The sequence below is a fragment of the Furipterus horrens genome, unplaced genomic scaffold (genome assembly GCF_987537825.1).
Source record: "Furipterus horrens unplaced genomic scaffold, mFurHor1.1.pri manual_scaffold_6, whole genome shotgun sequence".
Taxonomy (NCBI): domain Eukaryota; kingdom Metazoa; phylum Chordata; class Mammalia; order Chiroptera; family Furipteridae; genus Furipterus; species Furipterus horrens.
In genome coordinates this window covers 88,240,806-88,255,181 of record NW_028327176.1, presented here as the reverse complement: position 1 = coordinate 88,255,181, position 14,376 = coordinate 88,240,806, and the positions used below count along the sequence as shown (strand labels likewise).

The window sequence follows — 14,376 nt, the reverse complement described above, 5'->3', positions numbered from 1 at the left end:
AATTCCAGGCCAGGGCACATGCCTGGGTTGCTGGCCTGGACCCCGGTTGGGGCATGTGTGAGAGGCAACCAATCAATGTCTCTCTCACACACCAATGTTTCTCTCCCATTCTTCCTCCCTCCCTTCTCCTCCCTCTGAAAGTAAATAAATAAAATCCTAAAACAAACAAACAAAATCCCTCAGGATTCCTGAGTCTTGTGTCTAAATGCTAATTCCTATACTGCTCAGCAGTTCCAGAGAAAGTCCAGGTAATAGTCACTCTGTCTCAGAGAGCAGCTCACAGTCCAGACAAAGCACCCACAGCTCCCAAAAGAGACAGCCTATCAGGACTCCTCCCTATTCTTCTCTCAGATTCCTAACAACTCTACCCAAGCAATCCCCGACTTGATTACTTGATATCAAGACAGGCCATTACCAAGCAAATTGGGTGTGTCTTCAACTTTGTCCACTGGATCTGAAAGAGAAAATGCAAAGACTCAGGACTGTGGGAGGCAGGCCGACTGACCAGAAAGAGCAACAGCACTCTGATCCCCATTCTTACCCGGATGGAGGCCCTGTTGCAGTACACCCGAGTGATGGCTAACCAGGTAGGCAGGTCCAGCACATTCTGTAGAACCTCTTCATCCAGCTCCAGGTTGGTCAGCTGACCCTCCCCTTTCAGAGTGCTCAAATTGATTTTGTCTGGGGAAAGATTCTTAGTAAATCTGAAAAGAGTAATGATAAGCTATTATTTCTATGAGAACCTGCTGAACAGGCATTACAGCCAATAACACTTCTGAATTTAGAGAAAAGAGAACATTATATAACAAACATCTAATGACCACTGCCTCTATGCTATGCAAAACGTTGGCTGATAGCTATCATTCTACCCTCGACTGTGTCATCTTTTGTTTTTTTCTTTTTATAATGGATATATATATATATATATATATATAATCATAGTTATTTATGTAAGTGTATAGATATATTTATTCCAAAATAGTCTTACCAGTTCTCTTTTTCACTGACTCTATTGGGGTGACATGGTTAATAAAATTACATAGGTTTCAGGTGTACAATTCAGGTACACATTATCTGTATGTTGTATTGTGTTCACCACCCCACATCAAGGCTTCTTCCATCACCATTTATTCCCCCTGTACCGTCTTCTACCTCCTCCGACATCATCTTTCTACTCAAGAACCTATGATGGAGATTCTGGGGAAATGGCTGTAGCAGTGGCAACACAGCCTTTTGATGTTTCTGAATCCCCACATAAAAATAGACAAAGCAATTAGATAGCAACACAAAAAGCCCATGGATAACATTTTTAAAAACCTAGAAGGTAAAGCATCCTTAACCATCCCCCCTCCCCCCCAATATACAAGCAGGAGGGTTGAAAAGGTCAGCTGTCGCAGGACTTGAGTGCTGTGAGCAGCTGTGCAGATCAACATAGAGGGAAGGGATAGGGCGATGGACCAGAGAACCAAAGAACCCCCAGACACCCGAGTGCTAAATGAAAAACAATGTGACCAATCTGAGATAGCAATTGAAACTGGTAGGGTTCGTAAACTGCAAGAGGCCCCCAGTGAGGCCCAAAGGAGCTGGAGCAGTCTAGCCCTATAAAATCTTATAACTAATGAAGGTTTCTTCCCAGGACAGGGATCCTGCACCGAGAAGAAACTCATGGGAGGGAATCCAAATTGAATTAGATGGGATAACAGAAATGAAGAGTACAAATTAAAATGGCGTGGGGGAAGGGGCAGGCCAGGACATCTCAGAAAGCAAGCAGTTATATTTTTTAAGACTACTTGAAACAACAGAAGAGGGAGCTCTATGAACTTAAAGTATGAAAAAGAGGCTAATTATTAGCTTTTTGAGTAGGGTAACACGGACCCCAGGCCCTTACATATACCTTAGATGCGATAAAAGAACACACAACCACCACCTACAGTCTTGCCAAAGGGACTGAACCCGAATCTCATCATGCTACTGGGTCCAGTTGTTACTCTGCAGGAAATACAGGACAGAGGAAACTGCTGAACTGCACTGTAAGTGTGCAATCAGCAAAATCCAGACCATGGGAAACTCTACAGGTCAAGTGGCCAAACAAAAGCAATTCACAGAGGCCAGTCGTCTCACTATTCCACACTCACTGTCTGGTCTTTGCTCATGCGCTCTTGCCACCCACCCCCTTTCCTGGAGCACCCTCATCCCGATCTGCCAGTCGAGGCCCAACTCGAGACGTCTTTTCTCACTGAGGCTTTCTTTCCCCAGCTGCTGCAATGCACATTAAACAATTAGGTCTTAGGATGTTCTCGAATTCTCCCATGTATAACCACCCCTGCACAATTACACGTTAAGCCCTTTGAAGTCAGGGCAGTCAGCCATCCCTCCTAATCCAAATGGTTACCTGACAGAAAGCTCAGCCTAAGTACCTCTTCGCTGACTGCACTGCTAGCCCTTCTCTCATCTCTGGCTGATCAACTTGAGGCCAGTTCCTCAGAGCATAACCCTCTCTCCTGTAAGACAAGCTTTCTAAATGAATCTCATTCCTGTAATTCTTTTTTTTTTAATATCTTATTTTTACAATTAGAGAGAGGGGGGAAGGGAGAAAGAGGGAGAGAAAGACCAATGTGCGAGAGAAACATCGACTGGTTGCCTTTTGCATGACCTGCCCGCACCCAGGCATATTCCCTGACTGGGAATCAAACCAGTGACCTTTTGGTTCACAGGCCGGCACTCAATCCACTGAGCCACACCAGCCAGGGCCCTGTAATTCTCTTTTTTACTGCCTCTCATAATCACTATTTTCCACACAATAATTAATTGCATTTTGCCCTTCATCCATAACTACACTTAGCCCTTACATATATTAGATGCTAATAGTTGACTTGAGATTATATATTGTTTACCAACTTTTATTTTTTACACATATCCTTTCCTTTTACTAAGCTGTGTTTTTAGTGTATTTGGTTCTCCTTGAACCATAAAGTTATGACATATAAGAACTTTAATTTTTTTCTACAATGCCTAAAATGGTACTATGTACAAAGGTTCTTTAACAATTTTTTAAATGATAGTAAAAAAATTTTAGAGGTTTATAAACATGCAAAATACTGTATAGATAGGAATGCACTGGCATGATAACAAATTCAGGAAAGTACTTACACTAATTGCAAACATATGGTTATGCTACTTGCCGGGCCATGAGTAATTAAGTCCCTTGTCTCTGATCCAGGAGTCTCATGTGTTCTGCCACATGCATGAACTGTAGCAGGCTAGTTATTAGTTTCTAAATAGAGTAAAATAAAATCCCAGACCCTTACACATACTTCTGACGGACATGGACAACAGTGTGGTGATTGTGGGGATGGGAGAGGGTATAAAGGAAATAAATGGTAATGGAAAAAAATACAATGAAAAACAGAAAAAAGAAAATAAATTAAAAACAATAAATTTAAATCAACATTTACTAAGTATGAACCAATTTTATTCTCTGAACCAAAAAGACAAGCTACCTCTAATGGCTCCTATCGTCTGGAAACTAACTTGCTACAGGGGAAAAGAATTCCTATTTTCCTGCAAGAAATGGCTGTGTACAAGGAAACAGGATTGGGGTGTGACACAGAAAAAGAATATCTTAAATAATACTTCTACTACATGAAACAACAACTGAAAGAAAAGGAAAATAAGGGGATGGCCTGAGGAACTGGAGGAAACACAGTCCGGAGGGAAGGAAAGGAAAGGAAAGCAGAAATCAGAACTCAACATTATTTCTAATCACTAGGTATAGAAAGGCTTTCTTTCTCAAGCCCCTTGTATACTTAAATAAGATATTACAATTATTATTTCCTCCTAGCAACCCTTCCTCTATTGTTAAGTATTCAGGAAAGCCACAACAGCTCAGAAAATTGGGCAGGCATCCTTTAGAAGTATTTGTCTTAAAGATAAGAATACCTGAAGATATAAAATTAGTTTATAGAGACTATGTTTCCTCCTGTCCTCCCCATAGATTCTGACAAGATCCCATCTTCCTACCACAGATGAGACATGGTAGGAGCGGCCACTGTCAGAGGAGTAAGGATCCTTTACTATGCAGGAGTGAGGAGAAAGGCTGAGTATCACTAACATAAGTTATTTTTCCTCATGATAAAAAGGCATTTTTAAGAGAAGAAAGTGATAGGGACTTTTTCAAGTATTGAGTTGGCCAAAAAGTTAATTTAGTTTTTTCCATAAAATAAGACACATTTTTCATTTTCAACAATGACTTTATTGACTTGGATATTTTGAGTATGTCTGCTATCTCCCACGTGATGTAACATTGATTGTTCTCATTTAAATGTCTCAATTTGATTGCTGACTTCAATTGGTCCACCAAACTGGAGCATCGTCCAGAGAGAAATCTCCGGCACAAAACTTTGCAAACCACCTTTAACACATTTGATCAGTCACAGCACCTTCTCCATATGCTGCACAAATCTTTTTTTGCAGTTCAGTTGCATTTTTATCTTTCTTGAAATAATAAAGCATAATATACCAAAAATGTTGCATATTTTCTTTCATCTTCAATATTAAAATGGCTACACAAAAATTCACCAATTTTGATAAGTTTTTTTAAATGCACACTGATATGACTAACAGCTATCACAAAACAGCCTAACAAAACTGTTTCAAATGAAGTTAAAGACAACTAAGCACTACTAGAACCAGCTTATGGAAAATCCCAAACAAACATTTTCGCCAACCCAATATATTCCTCTCTGAATAAAAGAGGAACAAAGTTCAAATAAAATGGAACATAAACACAGTCAAGAATTAGTTACACTGCTTGTTAGCACTGACATTCTCAGAGTGATTATATTCAATAGTTACCACAGATCTAATTTCTATATTGTACTCTATATAAAATCTAACTCTATTTACAGCTCCATATAAAATAAAGTCATCTTTGAAGCCCTGAATTAAAAAGTATGAGATTGTGCTCCACTTCATCTTAACCTTGACACTATTTAGGGCAATGTGTCTCAAACTATGTGCCTCTGATGACATGGGTGGAATCACTTTGATATGTTTATTTTAACATGCAGATTATTGGGCCACACTCCAGATATGCTGAACCACTGTGGGGAGGTGGGTAAGGAATCCACATTTTGAACAAACTCAAGGCGATTTCTTCTGTTCTCTAAAGTTTGAAAACAGTTTGAGGTTTCACTTAACCAGTTAAAATACTTCAAGGAAGAGAAAACCAGAGGCTGCAGATGGAAAAGAGATGCAAAAATCCTTTCTTTAAGAACAAAGCTTTCAACTTCTATTCTTATTAAGGATTAGTGGTTAAGAGCACAGGCTACAGAGTTAGACTTGAACTCAAAACCTGGCTCTCTCACTTACTAATACTGTAACTTGAGGCAAACTGTTCAACCAACCTCACAGAGCTGCTGGGATTAAAAGAGCTAACTATCATACATTCAATACCATTTATTAAGTGTTCAATAAATAAATCCCAATTATTGTTATCTCTGGATTCCACTACCCTCTCCCTTTAGAAAAGACTTAAATTATTATCTTAAAAAAAGATTTAGGTGATCATTTCAAAATGTATACAAGTGTCAAATCATTATGTTGTACACCTGAAACTAATATAATATTATATGTCAATTAAGATTTTAAAAGTTTTAGACAGCTTTGGTTATTATCTAAGGACTCGGGTTTTCTTTAAGAGATAAACCCTCAGATCTATCCCAGTGTAGCATCTTCCACTCCCAGTATGCTTATTTCTATCCTTTTGACCTGAATATCTAGAAAGTGGAATCTGAATAAGATTAAAACCGAATTAATGTTCCCCGGAAACCCCACCCATTATATCCCCCTCTGGCTCCAGGAATAAGTTTTCATCCCTTGTCTTTCTAGTACTAATGGTCCCAAGAGAACAGAGGACAGGGAATAAAATTATCAATGAAGCTAGTTGAAAATCCAGCTTATAAAGGCAAGGCCAACCAATTGAAAATAATAGGCCTACAGCAGAGTTCTATGAATTACGTAGCCATGTCAACTGGCAAAAGACAACAGTGACTTCTTCAGGGCAGTTCTGACAGTAACCAAATGGCCTTATGTCTCTGACTGCCTTCCAAGTGGCTGCATGTGTGCGAACACCAGCCAGCCAGGACAGGATTCGGGCCCCAACGAGGACCGCCCCCAGCCTGTTGGCGCACTGCCTCGCCAAGAGCGCTCACACGGAGGAACCGGAAAAGCACAAAACCTATCTTCCTGCCCCAAAGTGGATTAGACCCTGGATGAAAAGTGATCATTCATATTTCCAGGTAGGGCATAGAATGATAAGCAAGTGAGAGGAAAAACTTCATTTTAGTATATAATTTTGACTATCAGAGTAGAGAATCTCTACAGAGAGGATCACCTGCTTCAATCTCTATTTACACAGTCTTAACTTTTCCCCAATTTTACTCTGCCCGGACACACAAGAATGCTGATTTAACATCTTTTTCTAGGCTAGTGATCAATATGAAGATGGACACACAGCTTAAAATAATTTGTCTTTTTTCCTGTAGGCTGGACTAAATCAATGTCCTTTGGTCAACTAAGAGGCATCTAAAGACAATTTATTTTGTATACCACAAGTGGGGAAAAGCCTCATCCCCTAACCTGGACTAGCAGAACCAGACTAATGATAATCACACTTTACTTTGCACAAGGCATTGACCTAAGGAACGTAAACACATTAGCCTTCGTAATACTTCCTTTTCCCCGTTTTAAAGAGGAAGAACACGAGGTGCAGGTGAGAAGTAATTTGCCCAAGGTGACAGAGCGGGAAGACAGAGGCAGGGTGTGAGCCCAGGTCTGCTCTCTGGACTGCCTTACTTCTTACTAACTTCTTCTCTTAACATGATATTCCTCCAAAGCACACCCGGCACGGGACGGATTTATAAGCTGCCTCAGAAATGGATGGAAGACATCCCTGCTCTTTTCACAACCTACCATGGACTGCTTAACCTGTGTAAGAAGAATAAATCTAAACTCTGGTGGGTAAAGTTATAGTTTAAATCCATCAAAAACCTTTCTAAGCTTTACCAACCCAATCAGATTAATAAAGTATGCCCACAGCTAATTCACCACCATTCCAGCAGTAATGCCCAGTCCCTCCCAAGAGACTAACAGAAGACCACAGAAGGTACTGTGACATCAACTCTGATCCAAAACGCAAGTAATCATCAAAAGCTGAACAACCAAGAGTTCTTCAAGTATGCAATCAGGACTGCTGATGGCACGTGCAGGTCTGCTGCACCACCACGGAATGTTCTCGCATAACAGGATAATAATGATACAGCAGGCACTTGGTTTTTCACTTAGCAATTACTTGTAGAATTCAACAAAAAATAAATATTACTTTATCACTTTCACAAAAAAGGCAATAAGAATTCTCAAACTGACTTTTACTGCATTCTATAGGGTAACAAATAATAGGTTAAAAGGTGATCCATGGGGCCAGTCATTGTGCGGGTTTGCTCAGCCAAGGAAACCACAAATCTGAGATCTGATCTGAAACCACCCCATAGTCCCCGACACACATTTTATTCAGCATTTGTGTTCTTAATTGAGGATGCTATCACTGCGTCCAAGGGTGGCTGAAGGGCTAATGGAGGCCTGCTATTTATTCCACTTCCAGTATGTGGGAAAACATTTTCTGGCCATCTGTTACTGTTACAGAGCATAGAAGCTAAGATGAAATCAAGTTGGAAAAACAGATTTGATTAGGTTTCATTTCTGCCAAAGGACCGCAATCTGCCAAAGAGACAAGAGAGAAAGGCTTTCAGACTTCTTTGTGAAAATGTACAATGCTGAGAAGTGAGAATTCTTAGATTTGCAGGCTCACGGAATTTCAGAGTTAGAAAGGATCTTAAATAATCTTTAGTCCAAGTCTTTAATTTGCAAATGATTAGAAAGTTAAATGATTTGCCCAAGAATCACAGCTAGCCAGTGGTAAAGCTGGAACTGTAATTCAGTACATTTATTACTAATAATAGGATCAATAAATTGCAATAATCAGTCTGCTTCAGGTCCCATAGAAATTGAACCCTCACTGAAGAATTAAAAAGGTCCACAAAGCCCTGGCTGATGTGGCTCAGCTGGTTGGAGTGTCATCCAGTGAAACAAAAGTTAACAGGTTCAATTACCAGTCAGGGCACATACCTAGGTTGTGGGTTCAGTCCCTGGCTGGGGTGTGTGCAAATGGCAATTGATCAATGCTTCTCTCTCACATTAGATGTTTCTCTCCTACTCTCTCCCTTCCTTTCTCTAAAATCTGTGAGCATGTCCTCTAGTGAGGAATTTAAAACAAACAAAAAGGCCCACAAATACAGTCTGCTTCCTTCACTATTTTTTCCACTAAGGTGATCACAGCCCAGTCTTTGGTTTCTAAGCTTCCTATCCAAATCCACATCTAAGTATTTTCACTGCTCAGACATACCACAGGCTTGACTTTAAGCAAAGATATAACACAATATAACACTGAAGCAGTTTATTTAGATATTTTTTTAAAATCCTGCGTCAATCTAAACAAAACAATTGCGAAAATAGCTAACGTTCCATCCCAGATAATTTGCTGAAATGTGCATTCAATCTTAGAAGTTGCCCTAAAAAGTAGTTACTTTCAAAACTTCTGCATGTACAGATATGACTTTTTTAAATGGTGCCTTTTATTATTTTTTAAAAGATTTTATTTACTTTTACAGAGGGGAAGGGAGGAAGAGAGGGAGAGAAACATCAATGTGTGAGAAATATCGACTGGTTGCCTCTCCCAAGTGCCCCAACTGGGAAGCCCACAACCTAGGCATGTGCCCTCACCAGGAATCGTATCAGCGACCCTTCACTTTGCTAGACAATGCTCAACCACAATGGTTACGACCAGATATATGACTGTAAAAGGGAAAATTTCTTTGCTTCTAGATTTTCATTTGTTTAAAATGTTGGGTTTTGTTTTTGTTTTTGATATTATCTTATTTGAGGTACAATTTACACATAGTAGCTTATTTCTGAACTATTTTGTCTACTGATCTATTTATCCTTATGCCAATACCACACTATCTTTATTACTGTAGCTTCATTTTAAGTCTTGAAAGTAAGTAGTATAAATCCTTTTTTTCCCCAAAGATTATTTTGACCATTCCGGGTCCTCTTCATTTTCATATTAATTTTTATATTAGCTTGCCCATTTGTCAGGGAAAAAAAAGCACCTGCTGAAATTCTGATTGGAATTGCATCGACTCTGTAGCTGGATTTGGAGAGATTTGATATATTAACAAAAATGAGTCAGCTTATCTTTGAACATGTTATACATTCAAGGTATAGCATGTTTATTTAGGTCTTCTTTAACTTCTCCAGCAATGTTTTGTAGTTTCAGTATACATCTCTTCTTAGATTTATTTCTATATATTTAAGTTTTTTGACACTATTTGTAAAAGAACTTTGTTTTTTCTAGTTGTTTTCTGCTAAAATATAGCAGTAAAAGTGATATATATATATTGACCTTGTTTGTATCCTATAACCTTACTAAATTCAGTTTTTCACTTGTGATTGTCTCGTAGATTCTTTTTTTTTTTTAATCCTCACCTGAGGATATTTTTTATTATTGATTTGAGAGCGAGAGGAAGGTGAGAGGGACCAAGAGGGAGACAGACAGGGAGGGAAACAATGATGTGAGAGAGAAACACTGATCAGTTGCCTGCTGACCAGGGACCGAAACCACAGCCTTTTGGTGTATGGGATGGTGCTCCAATCAACTGATCCGCCCTGCAGGGCTAGGATTTTTTTTATGTAAACAATTATACTATCTACAAATAAGTAAGTTTACTTCTTCATTTCCAAACTTGGACAACTGATATTTGTATTTTGATCTTGTATTCTGCAACCTTCATAAACTTATTTGTTCTAATAATTTTTAAACAAAGCCATAACATTTTCAACATAGACATTTATGCTGTCTACAACATCTTTATCTAAAGATTTTGTTACCAAAATTATGATAGACTTATTAAACAAGTTTGGAAGTGTTTCCCTTCTTTATTTCCTAAAGTAATTTGTGCTAATTAGGTATTAGTTCTTCCTTAAATGTTCTCTTTTTTAAAGATTTTATTTATTTATTTTAGAGAGAGGGGAAGGAAGGGAGAAAGAGAGGGAGAGATACGTCAGTCAGCTGCCTGTCACACGGCCCCAGCTGGAGACCAGGCACATAACCCAGGCATGTGCCCTGACTGGGAATTGAACCAGCAACCTTTTGGTTCATAGGCTGGCACTCAATCCACTGAGCCACACCAGCCAGGGCAAATGTTCTATAGAAATCACCAATAAAACTATATTTATTAAAAAAAGAAGAAGAAGAATATATGAAAGGGTGAAGCAGGAGAACCTGTATGTATGACCCATGGGCATGGACTTCGGGGGGATTGCTGGAGGAAGGGGGGGTGCTGGGTGGAGGGGAGCAAAGGGGAAAAAATTGGAACTACTATAACAACATAATCAATAAAATATACTTTAAAAAAAACCAACTATATGGGCCGGCAGTTTTCTTTATGAAAAAGGTTTTGAAAACAAATGCAATATTTTTAATATAGATATAGGGCAACTCAGACATTCTATTTCATTTTGTTAGTTCTGGTAAGTTAGGCAAGTTATGTTTTTCAAATAATTTTGTATGTTTTATGTAAGTTGTCAAATTTATTGACAAGATATTAATACTGTCCTTTAATATCTTTTGAACACCTACAAAATCTACCTATATCTTTCATCCCTGATAGCATTTTTTTTCTCTTGATCAGTCTTGCCAAAGGTTAATTTTATAGATCTTAAAAAAAAAAAAAACTTTTGGCTTTCTCTATTGTTTGCCCTGTTTTCAACTTCACCGATTTCCACCCTTTACTTTTCCCTTCTTCTATGTACTTGGATTTAATTTGCTCATCTTTTTCTAGCTTAAGTTGGAAACTTCAATCACTGATTTTTAAACTTTTATCTAATATAAGCACTTAAAGCTATAAATTTCCTATTGTTTATTTGCTACCTCCCACAAAGTTGAATTTTCACTGTCAACTAGATAGAAATATTTTCTAATTGGTCTTCTTTAATCATTATTTAGAAATGTATTTTAAATATTCTAATTTTTTTTTTTTTTTGGAGGAGGAAGGAGCCTTTCCAGTTATCTTATTGTTACTGATTTTTAATTTAATTACATTGGGGTCAAGAATTATACTATAAGTTTGCAATATTTTGATATTTATTGAGATATATTTTATAGTTTAACACATGGTCTATCTTGGCAAACATACCATGCACTTTAAAGAATGTGTATTCTGCAGTTATGTGTAGTGTTCTATAAATGTCAGGCAAGGTAATGCATAATGCTATTCAGATCTATATCTTTACTGATAGTGTTCAAGTTGTTCTATCAACTACAAAGGAAAGAGTATTAAAAATTTCCAACTATGATTGTGGATTTGCCGTCTTTTCCTTTTAACTCTGTCTGGTTTTATTTCATGTATACTGAAGCTCTTTTATTAGGTTCATACACATTTAAAATGATTTCTGATGAATTGATCCCTTTATTATGAAATGTTCCTTTTTATCTCTAGTAATAATCCTTGTCTTGAGGTCTATTTTGTCTGATGATAATATAGCCATTCCAGCTTTCTTGTGCTTACTATTCATATGGTATTCCAAAACCAATGAGTACTGAACAATGAAACATATTCTCTTATAGGGCAACATCATGACCCATACAAGTTCTAGCAAGTGCAACTGAGTCCTGAGCAAGTGCAGAGTGCTGACACACTTTTTCTTGTCAAAATGAAACAGGCCCCACAGGAGAAAATGTTTCATTGTTTGGTACTCATTGGTTTTGGCACACATCATGAGTTACAGAATGAATTAATGATGAGTACCGAGGTATCACTGTATTAAAAACCAGTGGAAAAAAAGTACACCATGGGAATTGTAAGCACAAGAAAGCTGGAATGGCTATATTATCATCAGTATATTCACAGAGTTGTACAATCTTAACCTTAATCAATTTTAGAACATTTTCATTACCCACCTCCTAAATAATCCATACCCTTCTGTAATTATCTCCCACAATCCAAGGTAACCATTATTCTATTTTCCATCTCTATAGATTTGCCTAATCTGGACATTTAATATAAATGGAATAATTTATATGCAGTCTTTTGTGTCTGACTTCTTTCACTTAGCATGTTTTCAAGATTCATCCATGTTATAGCATGAATCAGCATTTCATTCATTTTTATGGCCATAAATATTCTGCTGTATGACTATACCACATTCTGTTTATCCATTCATCAACTGAAAAGTGAATTTTGTTCTATTAGGCGAATAACTTGGTGAGATTCATACTCCAAACTGTCTCCTCTATAGCAGACAGCAACTGCATCTCAGCTCTATTCCTTCCGCTTTCTATTGTTTGGGTTTTTTTCTAGGCTCTATGGAGTCTCTCCCAATGCATGTCAAGGATCTGAATGGTTTAAAAGCATATTTTAGGTGCCCCCATCTGTTGCTCCCTCCCTTCTGAGATTTCTCTCCTCATTTTCCAGGCCATTCTCTGACTCCCAAGCTAGTAAGATTGTGGATTTTTGCTTAAATTCTAGCCACCCACCATCCACCATGCAAACTAAGGAGTATCCTCAGGCAAAACTCTGTATAAATGAGTATCTCATCCAATATAGTTCCTATATGTCAAGTTCCCCATCATTTTCTGCCTGATTTGGTCACTTTCTAATGTCTTTAAAAAGTTGTTTCTCATATAATGTCTAGAATTCTTAATTATTACCTAAGAAAGGGTTAGTTCAATATAAGATATTCCTCTATTAGAAGTAAAATTTTTTATTTTTTATTTTTATTTTTAGAGATGGGAAGGGGAAAGAAAGAGAGGGGAAGGAACATCCATGTGCAAGAGAAACATCAATCAATTGCTTTTTGCATGCCCCCAACTGGGGACCTGGCCTGCAACTCAGGCATGTGCCCTAACCAGGAATCGAACCTACGTTCTTTCAGTTCACAGGCCAGCACTCAATCCACTGAGCCACATCAGCCAGGGCAAAAACTCTTTTCTACTAAATCTCATTATTATGTCTTCCCCAAGAGGCAACCATGATGTGAATTACCAAAAACATATATAACCAGATGTGCACAAATGCACCTCTCAGAGTAGCATGATTGATGGCTAAGTCATCCGCTTGGTCTCCTAGTGAAGCACCTATCACAAAAAATTAAAACAATATAAAAACATATAAAGAGAATATGACAGTTTTCACTATATAGAATTATGTATCTAGATAGACAGATGTATAAGATAGAATTATTTCATATATACTCTTCTAAAACTTGTTTTTACTTTCAACGAACAATATATTGGGTATTTTATAGTGTCAAACTTTTTAATTGTTTTTAATAATTGGAGAGTTATCTAAAAACTACACCTCGGTATAGATTTAATGAAGTCCCTACTGATTTCTCTTTTGCATGGCTTTCAATAAGTAGCCTTATAGGGCTTTCTCACTTATTTGACTTCTTTTATAGGATGACTTCATAGAAGTAGAATTGTACGTTTTGACAGATATTGCCAAATTTCCTTCCATAGACATGATATTGATATATACTCTCAAAATTTGTAACCAATTACACACATTTCCCCATTTTCCAAGTCCATGGCTTGAGGAACTCACGTTTACCTACTCCCCCTACTAATACTGCACTAGTTGATAGAACAAGCAATCTAGAAAGGTTCTCTTCCTTTAATTCTCAACAGTAGTGCTAATGAAAATTTTAATTGCCGCCCCTAAACCTGGAGGCTTGCCTGTTTAGCTGAAGCCCTATATCCTGTCTGATTTGAACCAGTCTTTTTTTGAGAACTAAATATTTGCCATCTGGCCCACTAGCAAGAGTTCAAGCCATGTTACCTATGGACTCTTCATCTAAATGACTATTACACATTTGACCATCACCTGAAATTTTGGCTGCAATTTCTTATCCAATGTCTTACCTACATACACTTTTTACTGATCATTCTAGAATTAGGACTAAGATAGTGAGGGGGGCTCCTCATAAACAGTGACTCAGAAATAGCTGCCCTCTGTCCTCTCTTAATTCTTCAACCATTGAGTTCCCATCATGATTAGGTCCCAGATGCCTCCCTCTATACTGGTCTTGAAGGTATTACAATTCCTGACTCAAATCTTGGCATGTCTCACTTTGTTAGAAACATTTCCTTTCACCCTTTACTTCTATGTCTTCACAATTCCCAAACTTAAATCAAAAGTAGGAATTAATGAACTCTGAATACTACATTTCTAATTTTAAAACTTACATACAGGCTCTTGG

General features: G+C 37.8%; 1 protein-coding gene across 1 annotated transcript in view; it reads right to left on the bottom strand.

The window, feature by feature from the left end:
- The window catches only part of BLTP3A (bridge-like lipid transfer protein family member 3A), a 64,955-nt gene that overhangs the window by 38,884 nt on the left and 11,695 nt on the right, over positions 1–14,376 (bottom strand). The window contains exons 2-3 of the mRNA XM_090282252.1: positions 542–704; positions 416–454 (exon numbers count right to left, since the gene is read on the bottom strand). Coding sequence (XP_090138378.1) covers positions 416–454; positions 542–704 — 202 coding nt within the window. The remainder of the gene's footprint in view (positions 1–415; positions 455–541; positions 705–14,376) is intronic.